Raw genomic sequence first — 23,824 nt, 5'->3', positions numbered from 1 at the left:
AGTCTGTGCCTGGGATCCAAACCGGCGAACCCTGGGCCGCTGAAGCAGAGCATGTGAGTTTAACTATGCCACCAGGCCGGCCCCAGGATTGTTTTTTTTCATTAAGGTAAAATATACATAACATAAAATATATCATTTTAACCGTTTTAAGTGTATAGTACAGTGGCATTAAGTACATTTGCACTATACAGCCATCACCACTATCCACCTGCAGAACTTTTTCATCGTCCCAAAAATTAGTGTTAATTAAACACTAATTCTTCCTTCCCCGAGCCCCTGGTAACCACTATTCTATTTTCTGTGTCTCTGGATTTAACTATTCCAGGTAAAGGAAAAACACTCCTCCTGTGTCTTCTCGACTGTCAACTACTTTATTTCTGATATTTCTGGCTACTAAATGTGTGTGGGAGTGGTGGGGGGATGGGGGTTCCCACATCAAGCAATTCTGCCGCACCAGCTGAGTGTCCTACAATTCAATTCAGTTCTGACACTATCTACCTGGATAGTCTAGATTACACTTAGCATTAGATCCCACAGGTTAAGTCCCACAAGACTGGCCCTGCCACCCCCTTCAGACACCAATCCAAGTCCAGGTTGTTTCCTGTGCTTCCGATCGACCACCTATAAATCAGAGATTCCTGTGATCTCCTCCTCGGATTAGATTAATATGCTAGAGCAGCTCACAGAACTCAGGAAAGCATTTTACTTACTACATCACTGGTTTGTTATAAAAGGATGTAACTCGGGAACAACCAGTTGGAAGAAATGCATAGGGCAGGGCATGTGAGAAAGGGCACAGAGCTTCCATGCGCTTTCTGGGCATGCCACCCTCCCAGCACCTCCACATGCTCATCAGCCTGGAAGCTCTCTGAATCCTGTCCTTTTGGGGTTTTCTTGGAGGCGTCATTACATAAGCATGATTGATTAAATCATTGCCCATTGGTGACTGAATCAACCTCCAGTCCCCCCCTCCCTCCTTAGAGGCCTAGGGAGTGGGACTGAAAGTTCTAACCCTCTAATAATGCGGTTGGTTCCCCTGGCAACCAGCGCCCATCTAAGGGGCTTTCCAAAAGTCACCTCATTAGCATAATCTCAGGTATAGTTGAAAGGAGTGTGTTATAAGTAAAACAAGACACCCATTTCACCTTTATTGCTCTGAAGCTATTTCAGGAACTGGGAACAAAACTTAATATTATAACAAAAGACTCACTAAGGCTCTTGTATAGGATATTACAAGGGTTTCAGGAGCTATGTGTCAGGAACAGTGGATGAAGACCAAATATATATTTATTGTTATAAATCACAATGTCACACTCATAAATGGAATCATGCAATATTTGTCCCTTTTTGTCTGCTTATTTCACTTAGCATAATGTCCTCAAGTTTCATCCATGTTGTAGCTTGTTAGAATTTCATATTTTTTGAAGGCTGTATAATATTCCATTGCATATATATACCACATTTTGTTTGTCCATTCATCTGTCAATGGACATTTGAATTGGTTCCACCTTTTGGCTACTGTGAATGATGCTGCTATGAACATTAGTGTAAACATATCTGTTTGAATCCCTGCTTTCAGTTCTGTGGTGTATATACCCAGAAGTGGAATTACTGGATCATATGGTAATTGTATCTTTAATTTTTTGAGAAAAGTACTCAAGGGATTTTAAACCCATTAATCAATTGGAGAAAAGAGCTGCTCATTTATTGCCTCATATATGTCATGTAGTATGTGAGGCATCAGAGAAACGGAAATTAATGGGACGCGGCTCTTCATTTCTAGAAACATAGGGGTTTAAGATGAGGGATATAGTCAACAGATAGGTAAATAGTTAGTTATTGTATACTGTGTTCTGTGCTGTAATAAGATGTGTACAGAATACTATGGGAGCACATTATAATAATAATGATTTCTAGTGTTTCTGAAGACAAAGTCTTCTTGGATGTTGTCCAAGAAGGATGCTCTACTGAATTCTGGTTAATGGTGGGTAATGCAGTGGAGAAGTTCCAGTGGACAAGTTTTTGTTGTACATTTGTCTTTTTAATAGCTAACTCAATCCGTCCATCCTTTCTGTGACCTAAATATCTCTCTTTTGTTTTTTCTTCCTCTAGTGGTTTTTAATTGCCAACAGATCTTACAAAGTCAGTGCAGCAAGCTCTTGCTTCTTCAGTGGTGTGTTTGTGGGAGTTATCTCCTTTGGTCAGCTTTCAGATCGCTTTGGAAGGAAAAAAGTCTATCTCACAGGTAATCTATTAGAGTGTTCATGAACTGAATAAGAGGACTTATTTCCCTGAGGTCCTCAGGGCAGTAATAAGGGGACTGTTTCCTAAGGTTCTCAGGGAATTGCCCTGTGGACACAGAACTGATTTTTATTCCACTGGCAAGAGGCCAAAACGCAGCAGAGTTGCTTCTGGCTAAGCATTCTAAAGTGACCAGCATACCTGGCGAGGCCAGGTATTTGCAGTGTAAGCTTTTCATTGATGATGTGCTTTCTGCACCCCCAAATTCTAGTTTATGCCATGTTTCTAAGGAGAACAAAGATTGAGACAGTCTACTAGATCGCTATCCTTATGTCTTATGTGTTGATTAATTTCAAATGATGTCTGTGGGACTCAGCGTGATTCTCTTGACAAGCTGAGTATAAGCTAGGACTTTTTAATTTCCAGTATTATTGTGAATAATTGAACACTGTGCATGATTGACAGAAATCAACTTGTAACAAAGAAGGAAAACTCAGTTTTTCTTTATAGTTTTTAAGAGAAACTGTTAAAGAAAAAAACAGAAAATTTAAGTTTACAAAGATTTATCTTTACAAACTAATGAATATAATTTATTACTTTCATCAAATGCTATTTTGCCTCTGGATTACTGAATACTGTTCCTCTCTTTCTAGGTTTTGCTCTTGACATCTTATTTGCTATTGCAAATGGATTTTCCCCCTCGTATGAGTTCTTTGCAATAACTCGCTTCCTGGTGGGCATGATGAATGGAGGGATGTCGCTGGTGGCCTTTGTCCTGCTGAATGAATGTGTGGGCACCGCCTACTGGGCACTCGCAGGTACTGCTTAAATCCATGCAGATATGGAGACGGGGAACTGCTCCAGAAAGCTTTGTGGGGAGCCAGTTTAACCCTCAACTCTAAAAATGCATTTGGCCTTGAGGTGCTCTATTCAACTGTTAGATTTGCTTTCCTAAGTTTGTTCTGTTTGACCTTAAATGAGTCATTTTATTTGTATTCCTCTGTGGCAAAGAAAAAAGAGAGAAAGGAAGAAAACTGTCACAGTGGAACCAGATGGTTGCCCAATTCAGTGTGAAATTCAGAGCGAGCGTGAGAGAGTCCCCTGAGGGCCAGTACCCTGACCTGTACCCAGGACAGAAGTAGGATTCTCACGGCACCTGGGACTCTTCTGTGAGGAACTTCCTTCTTCCCTCTCCCATAACCAGGGTCTTCCCCAGAGTTTTGTCCTCCGCCTTTCTGTATAAGCTGGTTTCTTTCCAGCATAATCTTATACACATCTTTGGCTTCAAATATGCTAATAAATTGCAAGAAGTTTGGAAAAAACCTAAATGTTCAGCCATAGGGGATTAATTGGAAGTGGCCTAATTATTTAGCAGTAAAAAAATAATTTGGAAATTTATGCTTGATTCAAAATGATATTTGCATTATGTGTAAAATACTATATAAAGTATGTACAAAGAAGTATAAGTGCAAACTGAAAACATCCATTTTTGACCAATTTGCGGTGTAATGTTTAACAAGAATAATGAGGATAATTGATCGAAAATTATTGAAAATTGAGACAAAACAAAATACTAAAGTATGAAAATTTTCATATTAATAATTTATTATTTAATTGTTTTTATAGTATTAATATCTTATAACAAAAAGAATTGATGTTCATGGTAAAAAAAATTAAGAAATTTATACAAGTGAAATATGAAGAATACACGTGGTCCTAGCCACCTAGAGACCAGCACGGCTAACGTATTGCTGTGTGTCCTTCCAGAGCCTTTCCTTTGCATATCTGTTCCACAATACTCATTTATTAAACAGACCCTGCCATGCACCAGATACTGCTTTTTTAGGCACTTGTGATATAAGGGTGGGCAAGCCAGGGCTGGGTGGGGGAAGGTCCTTGCTCTTACGGAGCTTATGTGTTAATCAGGAGAGGCAGAGCAAATATGAGATAATTTCAGAAAATTATAAGTACAATGAAGAAAATTAAACAGAGTAACAGACTAGACAGTAATTGTGGGGTACAGTTACATTAAATAGGGTAGTTAGAGAAAACCTCAACGTAGGTGTTTGATCTAAGACATGAATGATGAGGAGGAAGACCTAGGCGTGTGAAATTCTGAGAGAACATTCCAGCCAGATAGAATGGCAAGGACCAAGACTCTAAGGCAGGAATGAGCTTCCTTGAGGGCCTAGAAAGATGCCCATGGCTGCAGTGTGGAGAGTCAGGGGGAGCCTGGGCTGAGATCAAGTTGGAAGTACTAGATTGTGTACGGCCTATGATAGGCCAAATGAGGAATTTGTGTTTTACGGGAAGTGCAGTGGGAAGCCAGTAGGTGAATTAAATAGAGGAGCAATAGGATCTTCTACACGGAAAGATTACTCTGGTAGTGTGTGAAGAATGGATTGTAGAGGAGCAAGGGTAGGAGCTGAGGGGTCATTCAGGAGGCTATTGTGGTTGGCCCCCTGAAACCTGGTAGTGGCTTAGACGAGGTGAGGGTAGTGGAGGAGGAGGAGAGAGGGTGCGTTTGAGCTGGATTGGGTGGGAACATGACTGGCTAAAGGATCAGCTGAGAGGGGGAGAGAAAGAGGAACCAAGGAGACTCCATGGCTTGTGCTTGAAAACTGGGTGAATCGTTGGTGCCATTTATAAAAATGAAGTCATCACTAGACGCTATTTTCTAACCTGCTGAAATTTAGTTTTACTTGTATAAACTGAGCAGGAATAGCAGAGTTGAAATTAATTAAAAATAAGTAGAAAAGGAATCTTAAAAATAGGCATAAATACCTAAAGGCCCATAAACAGTTATAAAACCACCTGTGTTACTCCAGGATTATAATACATAAAGTGGTGATTTGACATGTTCATTTTTTATTAATTTTTTTAACCAAATAACTCAGAGCCTTGCCACATCTACATCTCTACACCTTACCCTTGTTGTCATTTCCAGGCATACGTGTGCAGCTTCTTGCTGGATATTAGATATGAATGTCTGTTGGCCCCTCAAATAAAAGTATTGCTTTCTTTCACCTAAAATCTCCATCATCTCTGGGACCTTCCCGTCTATGGTAATATCACAGTATTTAAGATCATCAAACTAGAACCTTTGAATCATTTCCTCTTGTCCATCATATCAATTGATACCAAGTCTGACTGATTTTAAGTGACAGAGACTCAACTCTGATAAGCTTATGTATAAAGGAAAATCACTTGGTTAACAGAAGCAAACCACAGAACAGCCAGGCCTCAGAGATGCCCAGAACCAGGAAGTCAGATGCTTCTCAGCTCTGTTCCCCATCCTCTCTGAGAAGCTTCCTTTGTTCAGACAGGAATTAGGGCCCAGCAGCTCTCAGCTTTCACCATCAAGTCCAGTATTTAAAATCCTGAGGAAGAGCTCTGATTGGCCCAGTTGGAGTCACCCCTGCAGCTAGGGGATCTGTGATTGGCAGCCCCCACTTGAACCACAGGGATGAAGTAAGGGGAGGTTAGCTTGCCAAAATATGGAAGAGAGGTTCTTGGAATTAGAAAGGGGTGCTAGGTAGACAATATTTTGTAATAGCTACTCACCACAGGAGGCCTCCAGATGGCTTTCTGGGAGGTTGATAGATATAAAGAGCTATACCCATAGTACAGTAGGACAGTATAACTAACATTTGTATAGCATGCATTATTTCATCTGAAACTAACAACTACCCTTCGAGGTAGGTATTAGTATTTCTGTTTCACTGATGGGGAAACTGAGGATCAGAGATAGTTAGTCATTTGCCCAAGGTCACGCAGTAGTGTGTGGCAGAACTAGGGTCTGAACTTGGTCCCTCTGAAGTGGTCCCATCCTCTGGGCTCTCTTGTTTGTGCCTTCTTTGTTGTCAGTAGATACTGAGTGCTCACATGTGTTCTGACCAGTGATGAAAAGCGTTATTCTTGGAAACCAGGTGCTATTTGAAGCACTATAATGAACCTGTAATAGCTATTGATTACCTTAAATTTCCAGGGCAGTCACACTGTCCCCGTTCCCTTACTTATTGGACCACATGTTCTGACCTTGCTGCACGTGCCATCCCGTCCGCTCTGCCTTTGGTTCTCCCTTTTCCGCACTAGGGCAGATAGATACACGTCATTATTTTTTGTCGCAGATTGATAATCTATGGACAAGAATAAAAGAAAACATTGTTTTACAAGATAGTTGTAGAAAGTTGTAGAAAATTCTTGTAACAAGATCAACAAAGTCCTGTTGCTATGGGATGCCCTCTGAAATCGCCTTTCCCTAGAAGGGCGATGAGAGAGAGGGATGGTACAGAATGTGGGCTCTCTAGTCAGACCGACTGGGGTACGAGTCCTGGCTGTGTCTTTAGACAGCGGCCCCTCACTTTCTGATCTACCTCCTTGTTTCCTTTATGGCTAATGGTACCTGCTTTATAGGACAATGTATGTAAAAGGCTTCATGCTCAGTAAATAGTAGCTATTACTACTACTTGACAAATAGTGACTACTTGTCACTATTTGACAGTAGCAGTTAGAGGAAGTGTGTCAGAGGTATAAAATTTGCAAGCCAGATATTGGGCAAGCCAGCAGGTTTAACCCATCTTAGCATTTATTTAAAAAAACATAGGATTCTTAACAATCCCATGGTTGGTTTTTTTCTAGCAGAGTGCTGACAAAAATCCATGCTTCATGGAGCTTTCTACTTGGGAGAAGCAGACAAGAAACAAATAAATATAAAATGTCGTATATGTGATGGTGATAGATTAAGCAGGGAAGGGGAATGGGGAGAATTGGGGAGTAGGTTGTGATTTAAGATAAGGATTTACTGGACAACATCTCTGATAAAGACGAAGTCCCAGTATTGCAATAATCTCGTGACCTAAAAACCTTATCGCCACATAGCAAATAATATTACCAGGCCTCAGCCATGGGTTCAGGCAGATGTCAGTACAACATTCAATGCAGAGAGCATTTGGGCAGACCCTTAAAATTCATCTTGACCACATGTGGTTTGTATTTTTCATTTGTCCTTCCTCCTTTTCCACTGATTTGCCAGCATCTCTTCTAGTTTTATCATCTGATGCTCGATTTTTGTGTAGGTTTTCCTTTTCTGCTGACATCTCACAAGGAGGAATTGTCTCTGTGACTTGGGTTGGAAGTCGTGCTGCAGGTGGTGCTTGCTCCAGTAACAGGTCTCTCTTCCCTGATTTAGGATCGATCGGTGGCCTCTTCTTCGCAGTTGGCATCGCCCAATATGCCCTGTTGGGATACTTCATCCGCTCCTGGAGGACCCTCGCCATTCTGGTTAACCTGCAGGGAACAGTGGTCTTTCTCTTATCTTTGTAAGTAATTCTTCCTCTTAGAGTTTTAATTTAGTAAGTAGAAGGAATCTCTTAAGAGAATGTGGGTCAATGAGCGACGTTATTCCCTTTCAGGAGTTTGCCTGAACTGCCTTTGGTGAAGAACTAAATTCCTCAAGTGCTCCAATGCTTGGCAGCTCCTGGGAAGAGAGATGCTTAATTAATTCAAATGCAGGTATCCCTTGTTTAAAGTAACCTCTCAGTAGACTGCATTTTAACCTTCAAATTGTTGATGTAGGGTACCAATTTCTTTTCTAACATAATGCCTCAGGCTTAAAGATCTTCAGGCTGGATCAGATCATGTGCTAGGTGTGCAACTGAGGTATGATATTGTAGAGCGATCTATTCATCCTACAGATGAGTATCATTTCAGGGGCTCTAAATGTGGACTGTGGAAGATTCTTCGATATGGGAGAAATCCTTAGAGTGCATGGGCTCACAGCAGTGAAAGGATGATTCCCTGGTCAGGGCAGGGTTCTACAAACAACTTGCCCAGAGTGTCATACCATGGCACTCTAAATGCTATAAGGCGAGCCACCAACTTAGAGCTCTTTCACCAGAAGTTTTTTTTTTTTTGCTGAGGAAGATTTGCCCTGAGCTAACATCTGTTGCCAATCTTCCTCTTTTTGTATGTGGGTCGCTGCCACAGCATGGCCACTGACGAGTGGTGTAGGTTTGTGCCTGGGAACCAAACCCAGTCCCCTGAAGCAGGGCTCACTGAACTTAGCCACGAGGCCATGGGGCCAGCCCCTGACCTGAAGTTTTAATGTGCTTATGGAAGCTTTTCTATAATTTTAATCATTAAAATCTTTAGGATAAATAAAATTTTCAGCGGATGGTACCAGCTTTCTTCTGTGCCATAAAGAGGGATACCTGTAGTAGAATTTTCATTCAGGTAAATCTTAAATTTAGTAGTTCTTTATTCAGGTTCTACTAATTGAGACTTAGTGGAGATTGAACTAAAATCTGTTTTCATATTCTCTTTGAAAGTAGGAAAATTAAGTGCAAAAATGAATATAGTAGAAATAGTTAACATATATTTAAAAAGGCAAAATTTAGCAGCCAGCCTGGTGGCGTAGTGGTTAAGTTCGTGTGCTCCGCTTCGGCAGCCCAGGGTTCCCAGGTTCAGATCCCGGGCGCGGACCTATGCACCGCTTATCAAACCATGCTGTGGCAGCGTCCCATATACAAAAAAGAAGAAGATGGGCAACGGATGTTAGCTCAGGACCAATCTTCCTCACCAAAAAACAACAACAACAAAGAAAAGGCAAAATTTATTAAATGCATTTGGTTATGTGAATTGGAGTGATGTGATTTTATTAGAAAGGGAAACTAACAATATTTTATTAGCTTGTGTATTGTAAATTTTTAGAATAAATGGGTGCCTAGTATAGTTCCTTGAATTAATAAGCATTCATGTAAATATTAGTGGATAAATGAATTTTCTTTTTAAATATTTAATAAATCTCATACTTCACAATCCAACCTGGCTCTCGTCTCCCCTTCAGTAGTAGAGTAACTTTGATGAATGATACGAGCTGTTCAGCTTTTTTTTTTCTGAATGTGTGGTCCGAGTTTGTTACTACATAGTGCTAGGTGGAGACATCTACTCACTGGGAAGTGAATTCAAGTCATGAAAAATAGGAAACAGAGAGAAAAGAGCACATTAAATTGAAATACATATTTATTCTGTTAGGCCTGGAATGTAAGCCTTCCCACAGTTGGCCTCCAATTTATCTTCCTAATTTTCTCCCGTCCCGTTTCCTGTACTCTGTGTTCCAGGCACACTAAGCTGCTGTTGTTCGCAGGATACGCCTTCTGCTTGTCTGCTTTTCATCCTCCTATTCAATGCTGTGCCTGCTCTTTCAACGCCCTTCTCTCCATTTCCTCTTTTATTTAATTAATAGCCTTCCCAGTTTCCTCTAATTCCACGCCCTCCGAGCTTTTCCTGATCATACCTCCAGCTACAAGTCGTTCAATTTCTTTTCTGAATCCTACAGCACTTAACCTGTACCCTTTGAGTGGTCCTCTTATTTCTGCCTCACACTGGAGCCTCTTTATACACCCAGAGCTCTCTGACAGCAGCAGGCTCTTTGCTCGGTTACATTTTCCCCAGCACCAAAGCCCAGGGCCTTCCACACAGTAGATCCTTCATATGCATTGGACAGATGTTGGCACAAAACCATTTGGAATTAGCCTTCAGAATTAGCCATCAGCAACATAAAAAGTCTCATTATTTTAGAGTCATACCTTGTTTCTTTGTTTTACTAGAAACATTGTTACTTAGTGTAAAAATTCCTCATTTTTAGAATACTTGAATTTGAATAGTTTTATTTTAAAAATCAGTGCACCCTTAATTTACAAAGGTTTTCCCCCTTTTAAGAAATTCACAGAACACTTTGAGCAGAGGCAACATTGTTAAGTTAGCACTGTAGCTTCTGAAGGTGACCACAGCACTGTGGGAGAGCCGCATGTCCAAAGGCTTGCTTTTTCTTTTAAAAACATGTCTTACTCTTTCGCATGCATAATCTTCATGTGTTGGAACTCATATTCCCCAATCCGTCCTTTGGCAGCTGCGTGAGCCTTTGTGTAAGTAAGCGTATCGGCTTCTCAGAATGTGGAGAAATATCAGGTCCTAAGTTGGCGTAATCAAGATAAACCCTTTCCCAAGTAGAAATAGTTTTATTAACTCAGTGTCAAATTTCCAAATCCTGAATGTCTCTCAAATATCATCTTTAAAAATGATTTGTAAAGCTTTAAAAGTAATTTTTATTGCATATAAACAATTCTGAAAACACGGAGAAGTTTAGAGGAGGGGGAAAATGACTTAAATTACCCCGAGATAATGACTGTTAATATTTTGCCTATGTCCTTGTTGGTTCCTTTTCATTCTTCCCAGTCCTCCTCAGTTTTAATTTTTATTATGATAGACTTTCTAGTATCTGACATATTTTTCTATCCCAAGTATACGCTCTATATTCATCATGGCAGTCTTCTTTTATGTTTTCTCTCTTTGTATTTAGACTTAGACAAGTAGTTTACATAGTCCTTCATATACGCCCTGTGAATTGGGCCAGTTGATCCAACTGATGATCAGCAGACCTAACTTCCAACAGAACAATATTTTACTTGATTATTTACATGTATCAGTAATGATAATCAAATGGCAATGAAGAAGTAAATGAAGGGATTTTTCAGGATGTTGTAGAAGGCCTTTGTTCCTGCTTTTGTTGACAATCAAATGGTGTGCATGAATCTTCTCTCCCCGGTAGCAAAACCCCTTAGCAAATCCTTGCCTTTTTGTTTCCGTGGTTTCTCAGCACCTACTACATTGCTTGATACAAAATGAAAGTGCTCAGTACACGGTTACTGACGGACTCGCTGTCTATGAGGTTCCAGATTTGGTGGTGTTTGTTGCCCATTCACTATCCTTACTGAAAGGCTTGGCAAGTTCTAAAAGGCACCGTAAATAGCCAATATTATTTATACAAGTTTCGGCAAATAATGTCAAATTAGATCAAAAGGTACTTGATGTTGTATTTAGTAAACAAGGCTTCCATGTTCCTGCCACAGTTTCGTCTTTGAAAAGTCCTCTAAAAGTAAAGAGGAGAACTATAAAGAGAATAACTGTAAAGAGGAGAAAAGATACACAATATCTAAGTCTTGAAACTGTTGGAGATATCAGTGGTAATTTAAATGTTCAATAGTTTGTAGTTATAGTAGAAACTAATGTTTTGTAACTGAAAGTTAACCAGAAAATAACCTTTATTCTTTAAGGTCTTGGGAGATCAGGAAATATCCTCAGGTTGTATTAAAGCCAGTATGTCAGCTGAGTCAAGTATTTTGAAGCAGTGAATGCTCAAAAGTAGCTAAGATGTGATAAACGCTGTTTAATTTTTATGTGTAGTCTTAGAATAATCTCTGCCTTCTTAAAAACACATCACTATGATAAAAACACTTTTTCAAAATTTATTTTTTCTGATGAGATGATAAAGATTTTTATCTTCTTTGTGAGGCTTTTTCAGAACTTGAAAAACCTACTATCTCTGCAGTATTACTTGAACAACACTTGGCTGTGATTTAGAGCCGATTCTGACCCACGCTTTATGAAGAATTTGTATTATTCAGTATTATAAACTTAACTTGCCATTCATATATTAGAATTTGCCTACAAGTAAATGCCGGCTGTTTACCTTTTTCACTGCTATCTTGGAAGCATGTTCTCGGTTTCCATTCCTAAAGTAGGCCGCCATTGAACATTGGCATGCTGTTGAAAGTAGCCCCCTCTCTCTCCTCCATATGTGTTTGGGAGAGTCAAGTTTTAAACCTCATATGGAATCCAGTTGTGGCAAGGGAATCCACGTTCTGTGTAGGTGAATTGTCTCCTTCCTGTGCACACGTACCTATATGAATATACAGCCTTTAATGACGTCTCTTTCAGATTCATTCCTGAATCACCTCGTTGGTTATACTCCCAGGGTCGACTGAGTGAGGCTGAAGCGGCTCTGTACCTCATCGCCAAGAGGAACCGCAAGTTCAAGTGTACGTTCTCACTAACACATCCGGCCAACAGGAGCTACAAGGAGACTGGAAGTTTCCTGGACCTGTTCCGTTACCGGATCCTCTTGGGGCACACTCTGACCCTGATGTTCATCTGGTAATTATAGCTAAGGGCTGTTTTGTTGATCTTCAACTCAGATTGCTGAAAGTCTATTGATAATATGTTCCTTCTTCTGGGTTACAGAAAATTTTACCTCTTTTGTCAGCATGAGGTTGTTTAAACAAAAACAAGGCCCCCGTCCCTTAGGGTGGGTGTTGTGCTCGCCTCTGCTTTCACAGTACCCTCCCTCTCAAGGAGGAAATGATGGTGCCTGATGGCAGGTTTACTGAACTTGAGTAAGTAGACATCAGAAACACATCTTTGCTCATGAGGTATTTCATGTACATATTTAAGTCCCCCCACCCCAAAAAGGAAAGCAAGCAAGCATACCAGAAACAGAAGCGTTTCTAAATAGGACTTTAAAAATAAACCTACCTTTGGTTTTTGCGTCAAGCAGTTGGACAGCGCATTCTAATTGCAATGCCCTGTGCCTCGTTTTGCATGGCATTCCCGCTCACTCACTCACTGGGGTGGGCTGAACGTCATCCTTTGTACAAATAGGATCCTGGGAGTGTGAAGTGATGGACTCAAAGCTGCACATGCAAATCAGTGAATGAATGGATTAGCACTCTCTGAACCTGGTTTTCTAGTTTAGCTTATTCCAACCTGCTTGAACACTCTCAGCATTAATGTAAATTGCACTGAAAGGTTCAAGATGGTGCCATTTAAATAATAAAGTTGTGGAAAGGGGAGAAATGGATGGGTAATACATACAATTTGCGAAGTGTACATGTGTTTTAATATTGTACATTCTGCTAGGGTGCCGTAGATGTTATTTGGTCCAGTATTGGGTGTGAACATCATATTTACTGGCCTAAAGGACTGTTGTGCTGTGGTTGGTTTGTATGTATTTGCCATGAAGCCTGCATGGAAACCTACATTTTCATGTGGGGATAAAGGAGAGTAATTTTATATGAAAGTGATCTTATAGATAAAGCTAAAAAGAGCAGTAGATTGAGAATAAGAAGCTGTGAAGATATTTTTCTATATCATGATTCTCTTTTCCTACCCATCCAAGCACTGGCTGCCACCTGTATGGTCAGGGGGCGAGTCACACCAACTGCCGCCTTCCCTACAGAGCCAGCAGTACTGGAATGTCACAGATGCATAATAAATGTTGAACGAAGGGCACAAGCTTGGAGGCATGGAGATTAAGGGAGCCTTTAAAGCCAAACTTGACAACACAGCATTGGAGCTACTAATTTGAGGTTCTACCTATTGTCCATTAAATACTTACAAAGTATGTTCAGGTACTTAGGACTCCATAAAACTCTGCAATTGCACGTCATATAGGCAGTCAGTCAAACCCTCTACCTTGGAGGAAGCACCTACTTCTTAGATATTATTTACTTCTTGTTTTTAAGTTTTTTATTTTTTTGAGGCATATTAACTTTTGGGTTCTGGCCTTCAGGGGATAAAAAACAGATGAACAAACTAGACTTAGAGCCAGGGAGAATGTCCCTGGTTATTTTATATCTCATACAGCCAAAGGAGCTCTTCTCAAATAAACTTGTTCCCCCTGGGTTCAGAATGTTAAAACACACAGTAATAGAGACAATGTCATTCCACATACTGCCGTTCTTTTTGAAGATGCTATAAAATTCTACAGTCTTTTTTGTGGATTTGTCATTGAAGAAAGCCTTAACTGGGGAATAAATTATACCTCTGTGTTTAACATCTGTTCCTTTGGTTATTTCTCACAGTAGTGCCTTTTTAAATAGTTCTTTGATGCCCTAAATATACTGTTAAATATTACGCAAGCATTTTAAATTTTGTTTGGGTCCCATAAAGAGGATTGAAATGATTTTAATAGTTGTAATTATGCATCCCAATGATGAGCTCTGCCATCAAGGAAACTTGCAAGCAGAATCCCTACCTTGGGACCATTGGCCTTCCTTGCCCACACTCTCCCCTTTCTCTCTAACCACCAGCTGGTAACTAAATTCCTCTAGTGTCCTAAACTGGCTTTTTTGTTTGTGCCCAACTTGATACCATCACAACTTGGTTTAAATAGGTATGTGTGTTTTCATACCTATTGTCTGTAATTACTTCACTGGGATTTCCATTTTAAATGCAGAGTAGACATACACTGACATATACAACACATTAGGAATAGCATTCTGTAAGAAGAAGTCGCTACTGCAGGTAAAAAGGATTTTAAAAATATTTTAGAAAACTGCATGGGTTTAAATTTGTTTAGCCTGCTGCTTACAGGCAAGGTGCTAGAGGACAGGGAAAATAGACAACTCTGTGTCACCTTGCATCCTTACATGTGATGTCCTCACTACAACGCTGCTCATTGTCCTCAGTATATGAGTGACAGCTCCACCCAATAAGAAGTAATGGGAAGTAGCTACTGCCCCTGGCTCATCTGCCAGAGAGGGATGAACACTAAGCGGTCCAGCTCCAGGCGTCCCTCTCCCCTCCTCCCCATCCCTTCCTTGGTTACTGTAGCCCATTCTCAATAGCCCAGGGCACTTGGCCCACTTCTCCCTTTTGGCAGAGATGGAAATGAAGCTTTCCCTTTCCTGTTTGATCTTATCATAGCCACAGCTCATTGGACTTTTTCTAAGGGAAGCAAATGGAAACTTCCCCATAATAAACACTTGTCCAAGTGAATTGCAAAAACATAAAAACTGGCGAACTTCCAAAGCCCACGTGTTTTACTGTTTGTATAGAAATTTACAAGTTTATAGAGGTTTACCAAATGTATTCGTACGCTAGTAAAGCCTAGTTTCAGGGCTTTATTTTTTTGGTTCTGTTTTATTTTGGTTTTATAATGCAGTTTTCTAGGCACAAAAGTTCCCATTACTCCCTTCCCTCTGCTTGAGGAAGCCCTCCCTTGGAGCTTCAGGAGGCGCTTTGTTTCAGTTCCTGGGCTCCGTAGTTCCCAGACTGCAGGAGGTGGGCCCAGCACAGTGCCTGCTGCCCAGGAGGCGCTCCCTAAATTTTTAGCAACATGCCTAAATCAATTAATGGCTTTTCAAAGAGCCCTTCCCCAATTGATCCCTCTAGAGGGTCCTGCCTCTGCCACAACCCTTGTCTTGTCTTTCCCGTTCCAGGTGTCTGCAGCCTATGCACCTGCTGAATGCTGGATGGGGTTGAGAACTTGGCTGGGGGTTGGAATGCCAGTCATTTCTGGCCTGCAGGTGACCCACTGACGATCCAGTCACTTCTCAGGCCCGCGTTCTCAGCACCATCCTCTGTTGGTTTTCTCCATGGGAGTTCTTTTCTAGATAATATCACAACAGTTGCCTAAGGCAAGTGTTCTGTAAATTGTGGGATTAAATAAAGTAAGAATAGAGTCATTGTCTTCTATTAAATGCAGAAATGATGAAAGCACAAACAGTGTCTTCCCTCTTTCAGCGGCTGGCCACTCTTCTGCTTTATATGGCATCTAGGTGAATCATTTCCAAGGCCCCTTTGTTTTTTGTTTTTTCCTAGTATAGAAATTTAGATTAGGATAGGAATGTTAGTGAGAGAGCCAAGCTTATTGGTTGAGACAGATCGCATTATATTGGACCAGTATTTGAATCTTCTTTGGCAAATTCTTATGTGCTTTTTTCTGTTGTCCTTCTTGTCTTTACCACTAATTGCAGGTTTGTGTGCAGCTTGGTCTATTATGGTCTAACGTTGAGTGCAGGGGATCTAGGTGGAAATATTTATGCCAACCTGGCCCTGTCTGGCCTCGTAGAAATTCCGTCCTACCCTCTCTGCATCTACTTGATTAACCAAAAATGGTGAGTATAGATGAATATGAAGTGCACCATATGGAATACACACACACACACTCTTATACACATAAACACCTAAATATTATTGTCTCTGTCCATATGTGGTATCTGCTAATTACTCCACGGTGATTGGAATTATTTTCAGGCAAATACAGTTAGAATTTATTTTTTAATACAGTACTTCTTGGGTTTCACGTTTACGAGTTTTTATGTAGGTTTTCAATCCAGTATTAAAAGGCATTAATTACCACCTGAAGGTTTTTGAGTAATCTCTGTGTAATTTGTTAATCCCGACAGATAGGATTATTGGCTCTGTGTAGACAGAACTCCACCCACCCAATCACTATCATTTAGAAGTTCTAGCACAAGACAAAGAAGTGGAGGAACTGGGAATACTTTTCTTACCTCTAAAGATCCACTTGACTTCATTGAGGAGAATATATCCTGCTTTTGCTTTGCATTGTCAATGAGCACAGTTTTGAAATACTTTGTAAAAGTTCTTTTATAGAACCCGCTTTCCTCAGTTTTCTCAGATCGCTTCTGTTATTGAGCCCCTGACCAAGGCAACTAAAAATCCCCTTCTTGGTGAGCTAGAAATTGGTTGGATTGTGCTATTTCTCATTCTCCAGAAATCATCATTATAACAAAAACAGCATTCCTTTAGCGTTGCTCTTGATGGCTGTTGTCATGGATATTGAGCTCGGGGCATTTTGAAGGGCAGGTTTGGCTTCCTTTAAATCGAAGGCTTTTCTCTGGGTGTGGTCCCAGTTGCCTCTGCTGACCCCTCTATTAGTGACTGAGCTTGTTCTCATCACGGTCCAAGAGCTGAGTCAGCATATTCAGAAATCTGTCGAAAACATCCCCAATGTGCCACACGCCCCTCATTTGTGCTATTACTGCTTCCTGTGCACACCTCTGATGACCACGTAACATGTTAGAAGGATGCTGTCCGTGGGAGTGTCCTGTATGTCCTTGCATCCCTAGTGCCTGCCTAGCATGGTACCTGTCACCTGACAGCCATCCGATACTATTAGATGAAGCACAACGACCTGGAGACTTACGTCCTTTCCTGTTCCCCGCCACCACCACTAGAGTCAGGATTAAAATCTGAAGCAGAGGGAAGGAACGCCACCTTTGGGATCAGGCAGACCTGACCTCACGTCTAGTCTCAGCCACGTGTTAGTTTTATCACTTTGACAAGTTACCTCTCTAAGCCTCCATGTACTTATCCTTAAACTAGGGATTATAAAATTCCCCTGGCAAAACTGTTATAAAAATTACAAGTCATATTGAAGTGCCGAACAGAGGAACCTAGCAGGTTGCAGGCCTCTAGGAAATGGAGGCTTAATAATGTTAATAACTTTCTTCCAAGCCTACAGCTCTTATTTGAAAATTATTTCTCCCAATAAAATGTGCAGTAAATTTCACTTAATTCTAACATACTAACAAGAAATTTTTTTCTGTTTGTATATATATATTTTTTTTTGATGAAGAAGATTAGCCCTGAGCTAACATCTGTTGCCAATCCTCCTCATTTTGCTGAAGAAGATTGGCTTTGGGCTAACATCTGTGCCCATCTCCCTCTACTTTATATGTGGGATGCCTACCACAGCATGGCTTGATAAGCGGTGCATAGATCCACGATGGCTGAGATCCGAACCTGTGAACCCTGGGCTGCTGCAGCAGAGCGCACAAACTTAACCACTATGCCACGGGGCGGGCCCCATCTGTTTGTGTTTTTAAGAGAGAGAGAGGCTTGTTTGACAGTTTTTAAATTTTAACTGCTTAAGATTCAAGTAACCAGAAAATGAAATGAGCTAGTTTCATTCTCCATGTTTCAGTTTCATTCTCTAGAAGATGGAGACTATAACAGTACATGCCTTATGGTCTATTATTAGGATTAAGTAAGATATTAGATAGAAAGCATTTAAAGCAGTGCCTGGGACATAGTAAACACTCACAGAAATAGATAGAATGATGCTATGTTCTTTTCCTGCACATATCCTTTTATCCTACCATCCAGCAAGCTTTCCTTTGTTTTATGATGGTTATTTATTTTATGTTCTGGTCAGTCACATTTGCCACCCACTCCTTAAGAAAAGATGAGCATACATAATGAAACTGAGGACATTTAAAAAGGAACGTTGGGGGAAGAAGCAGACTTACAGGATTCTCGAGAAATGTGTAATTTCTTCCTATTATTTAGGTTTGGTCGGAAGCGGACATTAGCAGCATTTCTGTGCCTAGGAGGACTGGCTTGTCTTATTGTAATGTTTCTTCCAGAAAAGAAAGGTATGCCTTTCAAATTTCTACATAAGGGTTTTGAACAGCACTTTTATTACAATGAATCTCAATTTAGTAGAGCGATTACCATATGCCATGCTTCATTTCTATGATTGCATATTATTTAGCAATTGTGTGGGGTATAATGGGCCAGATTCTTTCCATTGCCTAAACTATTCTCTGGGTGAATAATGTGCTTAGAGGTGCACTATTAATTCTTTCAGGCGATTAAGCTACCATCTGGGGTGTCTGGGCGGCAGCACTGGTGATGTTAGAGTTGTTTATTTGATAATGATGAGGACCGTTTAGTTCTGCACCAAAAGAAGCTCCATCCAAGGCTGCAGATTGCACTCCTCATTCCAGCCAATCACAGGATTGGAGATCAGAGCCACCAGTTCTCAAAGGTGGCTTTGGCATCCCCCCTCCCCCCCCATGTCTCCATCAATACTCCCAAGGTACCCTAACAATAATCTTCACTGTTGGTGACATTTTCTCAGTCTCATTTAAAGTGTGAATAAAACATCTTTAGGAAACTTTGGTATTTTTATATATTTGTAGATTTGCTGTGCAAACACAGCCTCAAAAAAGGTCCCTCTGGCATCCTTATCTAACCTGATTTCTGCCCCTCTATAGAAATTCTGTAGATAATGCTGGTTCTCAACCCTTTTTTTGCACCAGCACACTTGAGGCATGCCAGCTCTCTGTCACATTCAGAACTGTGGTTTGGGCAGTGATTTTCAACAACGAGGAGTGGGTCGTCACAGACTCTCTGCTGCTGGAGCATATGGTACAACACAAGCCTTGTTTTGGGGGCTTTTGGATTTTGCTAGGGCTCCATAATGGAGCGTGTACTCCAGGTGGGCATCATTGTGAGATGGTTTACCATAAAGTTTTGATGACTACTAGAAATGCAGCTGAGGAATTCGTGTCCCATCAGAGCATATCCTGTATTTAATGCTCCCTTGGGAATTGCTTCTTCTAGAGGTTCAGCTGTACCCATGTCCCATTGAAGATCAGGGCCACGTGTCCTAGTTCTGTAACCCTCCACCGCCCTGCTGTGCTGTTGGTTGCCGCCTGAAGTTCTGTGCCTTGAATCCAGAGTGCAGATTGTTCACTCAGTAGGATTGTATCCAATGTTTAGAACAGCCTTATAGGGATTTTCGTGGAATCGTGGAAACTGGAGAATTCAGTACTTTTGCCTATTTCTTATTCTTTAAGCAAATTGTTGCCTTTGCTAGTGCCAGGAAGAAGAGAAACTCCTAGTTGTTGCTTTGTCGTGGGCTTGTAGAACAAAGTGCCCAGTTCTGTTTGTCTGGGACAAGACAGTAATGGGCTTCAAATCAGTGTAGCTTTAGGTTCAGCAGATTTTGTTTTTCATAGACAACTGGGAAATTCAATTGTTTTCTGCCTGTAATAGTCCAGTGTTCTATTTGTCACCTTGTAGAGAAAAACTTTTCATTGTTTCTGTAAGCACACCTGTAACCTATCACACCTCTGCAAGCCAGGCCAATTACTATCTTTCCCCCCTCCACGTATCTGTACACTCCAGGTAACCAGCACCCTAGGACTGCACATGGCCCTTTCTACAAAAAACCAAAGCGAAAACAGATTTGTGGTCTCCCGTCGAGACTAGTCGTCACTCTCTGCTCACCTCCAGTCTGTTTAAGAGAGAACTTGAACCCCTTGTTGATTATGTCCTTAGTGGACACTGAGTAAGAACATAGCATAGCGGAGTATCTTACACACTCGACAGATGCGCCTCAGGAGCACGATACCTCTATTATACTGAGAAAAGTGGATATCTAATCTATTTTTGAAGATTTCCAGGGAAAGAAATTCCATGATGTCCCTTAGCAAATTGTTTCTATTTTTAATAGCTATTAGAATGTTGGGGGCCGGCCCCGTGGCCTGGCGGTTGAGTGCGTGCGCTCCGCTGCTGGCGGCCCGGGTTCGCATCCCGGGCGCGCACTGACGCACCGCTTCTCCGGCCACGCTGGGGCCGCGTCTCGCATGCAGCGGCTGGAGGGATGTGCAGCTGTGACATGCAGCCGCCTACTGGGCTTTGGGGGGAAAAAAATAAATAAATAAAATCTTTAAAAAAAAAAAAAAAAAAGAATGTTGGAATAATCCTCTTCCACTACAACTGAGTCCATCCATTTCCTTTCATTTTATTCAGCACTGGAGATAGAGAACAGATGGTCACCTTTTGTTTACATAATCCTTTCTCTTGCAGAGAGTCATCTAGCTATTCCTGAATCTTCTCTTCTTTGAGCTAAAAAATATTTGTTCTTTAAACTTTCTTTGAACCTTTTCATATTTACTCTTTAAAATATTTTGATGGCTTTCTTTTAAGTCTCAATTTTTTCAAAGTTCTGAGCTTTAAGCTACATGTTATGAAAGTTCTGATAAATTCCTATTAAGAAAGAGACCTAGCAGTTTGAAAAATTCCATTAACATCTTGTGTGAGCTTGGAGACCACTCGTTTTCTCACTGCTTTTTATGCTCATTTGCCCTCACTTTTTCCACAAAACATACATTCATTCTCTCCTTTCTGCCAACTTAGGTGCCCCTCTACCTACCAACTTTTTTTAGCATCTATATATGATTGTGGTTCCCTGTGTCCGAGGCACAGACATAGAGGTATACCTCTAGAAGAGTCAGCCAGTACTCTGGAAAATAAATTGTTTGTCATTTCTCAGCCTGTGGTTTATAATTATTAGACAGAAGTATCCTGCCCAGTACATATTTGCACACTGGTTGGCCTCCAAGTAAATGTTCTCCCCTAGGTGCAATGTTACCAGGTCGCCACTAATTTTTTCCACAGATTGGTCATCATACATTTTGCCTGATCTCTATCCTTGCTTGAAGGATCCCAATTAAGCTACAATACTGACTATGATTTATTAAGTGTTGATTATGTGCTGAGTTCTCGTCATATGTAGATGGTATTACATATTATCCTCATTTTATAAGGAAACTAAATCTCAGGTGGGTGGAGCAACTTGTCCAAGCTTCCACCACACACCTGGGATTCAGATTGCAGGTCTTTCCAACTCAAGTCGGTGCTCTTTTGGGAATGCTGTTTTTCCCTCTTAGAGTTTTAGGACCAAAGTATTCATTGCAGATGGTGAAGCTGTAGCCTTAGAGGATTAACACTGCCTGATTAGGGCCATTTCTTAACTCTGCAATGGGGAGGCCTGATGAGAATTGTCCAGAGTTCAAGAACCTGGGTTGTCAGAGTGGCACTGGCCAAGGAGATTGGCAAGGAGGTTTCTGGCAGTTGTGGTCCTGCCGGAGAATCTGAATATTAGGACGTTACAGCACATGACTAGAGAAACATGTTTCACATTTGGAGAGAATGTCCTCAGACTTAGCTCTAGTGGAGGCTTTATATCTCATTTCTCTTCTCAACCTCAGTCTGCCCATTCTTTATTCACTGGACTTCTCTAGGGGCTGCTGTATACAGTGTATTGTCCATAACAGGACCTAGTTCCTGGTCTCCAAGAGCTTGCAATCTAGTGAGGGAAATGAATGATGCAAAAAAAAAAAATACCAAAAAAGGACAGATGGTACCATATGAGAACTGACAACAAAATGCTATGGGAGGGTCTGGCCCTGTGGCTTAGCAGTTAAGTGCACATGCTCTGCTACTGGCGGCCCGGGTTCGGATCCTGGGCGCTCACTGATGCACCACTTGTCCGGCCATGCTGAGGCGGCATTCCACATACAGCAACTAGAAGGATGTGCAGCTACAACATACAACCATCTACTGGGGCTTTGGGGAAAAAAAGGGAAAAAAAAGAAGGAAGATTGGCAATAGATGTTAGCTCAGGGCCAGTCTTCCTCAGCAAAAAGAGGAGGATTGGCATGGATGTTAGCTCAGGGCTGATCTTCCCCCCCGCCAAAAAAAAAAAAAAATGCTATGGGAACTTTAACTTCAGGCCATGATAGTAATTGGAACCAGGTATCCTCCTGCTATAAACAACTATAAAACCAGACAAAAATGTAAGAAATGCTTATTTTCAGGCATTGGACAACAGGCTGCACAGGACAGACAGTGATCCTTGAGAGAAGGGAAACAAACAAAGTGCACCCTAAGTGTCCAAGCTCAGGGTTTCCAAGCCCCAGTGCAGGGAGGGGAACCCAGCAAATCCTGGTGCTCTCACCAGGAGACAGATTGGAAGCCTGGGAGGCCAAGATGGCTAGAATTTACTGGGCAAAATACTGGAGAGGAGTAAGATGCACAGAAGAACTCTAGAGATCTGCAGAAGGGCCTCCAGGGCTTTGGCTGCTTACTGATCTATGCATGCATTTGAGGAAACTCCTGAGGCCAGGAGAGGACCACCAGAAAGGAGCAGGTAGAACATTCTTGAAACCTAGGGCCATGCCTAGTTTGTGTTCTCTTCAGCCAGATGTGGAACATTGGGTAGAGACCTCCTGGGTCAGAGTAGCCCTACACTAAAGGCTGTTCTCTCCTTGCCCTAAAAGGGCTTAAAAAGTCTCAGGAGGATCAAGTGATTCCATGTAACTTAACTGCGTCCCAGAACAAAGAGCAACAATAGTTAAAGGAATACAGTAAAATCCAGCACCTAACAATATAACATTCACAGTGTACGGCATCCAGTCAATATTACCAGGTGTGCAAATAAGTAGGAAAATACTCCCACAACCAGGAGCAATATCAGTAGAAACAAATTTTATGGTAAATTTTATGAAACACATAAGGAAGAAATAATGCCAATTCTACACATTCTTCCAGAAAATAAAAAGGAGGGAATACTCTGCATTCCCTGCTCCCCTCACATAATCTGTGAGGCCAGCAATTGCCGTGACACTAAAACCAAACAAAGACATTACAAGAAGACTATAGACCAGTATCCCTCATTAATATAGATGCAAAAATCCCTAACTAAATATTAGCAAATTGAATCCAGCAATGCATAAAAAGGGTACTACATCACGACCAAGCAGGGTTTATCTCACAAATGCAAGGTTAGTTTAACATTCAAAAGCTAATCAGTCTTATTCACCACATTAAAAGATCAAAAAGGAAAAAAAAAATCTTGATTATTTCAATGCAAGTAGAAAAAGCACTTGTCAGAATTCAACATCCATTCATTACAAAAACCATCAGCAACTACAACTAGAAGGTTTCTTAACTTGATAAAGGGCGTTAATGGAAAACCTACAGCTACCATCACATTTAGTGGTGAAAAACTAAATACTTGCTCCCTAAGATCAGGAAAAAGGCAAGGATATCATTCTTTTTTTTTAAAGATTTTATTTTTATTTACTTTTTCCCCCCAAAGCCCCAGTAGATAGTTGTGTGTCATAGCTGCACGTCCTTCTAGTTGCTGTATGTGGGACGCGGCCTCAGCATGGCCGGAGAAGCAGCGCGTCGGTGCGAGCCCGGGATCCAAACCCGGGCCGCCAGCAGTGGAGCGCACTCACTTAACCACCAAGCCACGGGGCCGGCCCCAAGGATATCATTCTTATGGAGCATTCCACTTCTATGGAGCATTGTACTGAAATTACTAGTGGATACGTTACGGCAATGAAAAGAAATT

The 23,824-nt window shown here is 41.2% G+C and overlaps 1 protein-coding gene across 5 annotated transcripts in view; it reads left to right on the top strand.

The window, feature by feature from the left end:
- The window catches only part of SLC22A15 (solute carrier family 22 member 15), a 71,551-nt gene that overhangs the window by 34,712 nt on the left and 13,015 nt on the right, over positions 1-23,824 (top strand). For all 5 annotated transcript variants that reach the window (XR_015555531.1, XR_015555532.1, XR_015555533.1 and 2 more), the window contains exons 3-8: positions 2,113-2,245; positions 2,895-3,059; positions 7,433-7,562; positions 12,022-12,237; positions 15,840-15,980; positions 18,181-18,266. Coding sequence is in view for 2 of the 5 variants with exons in the window: in XM_004420619.3 (XP_004420676.1) it covers positions 2,113-2,245; positions 2,895-3,059; positions 7,433-7,562; positions 12,022-12,237; positions 15,840-15,980; positions 18,181-18,266 (871 nt within the window). In the remaining 3 variants the exon portion in view is untranslated. The remainder of the gene's footprint in view (positions 1-2,112; positions 2,246-2,894; positions 3,060-7,432; positions 7,563-12,021; positions 12,238-15,839; positions 15,981-18,180; positions 18,267-23,824) is intronic.

This window comes from Ceratotherium simum, chromosome 2 (genome assembly GCF_057802395.1).
Source record: "Ceratotherium simum simum isolate JZ-2026a chromosome 2, ASM5780239v1, whole genome shotgun sequence".
NCBI lineage: Eukaryota > Metazoa > Chordata > Mammalia > Perissodactyla > Rhinocerotidae > Ceratotherium > Ceratotherium simum.
The sequence above is the reverse complement of the archived record's forward strand: the minus strand, read 5'-3'. Positions and strand labels throughout refer to the sequence as shown.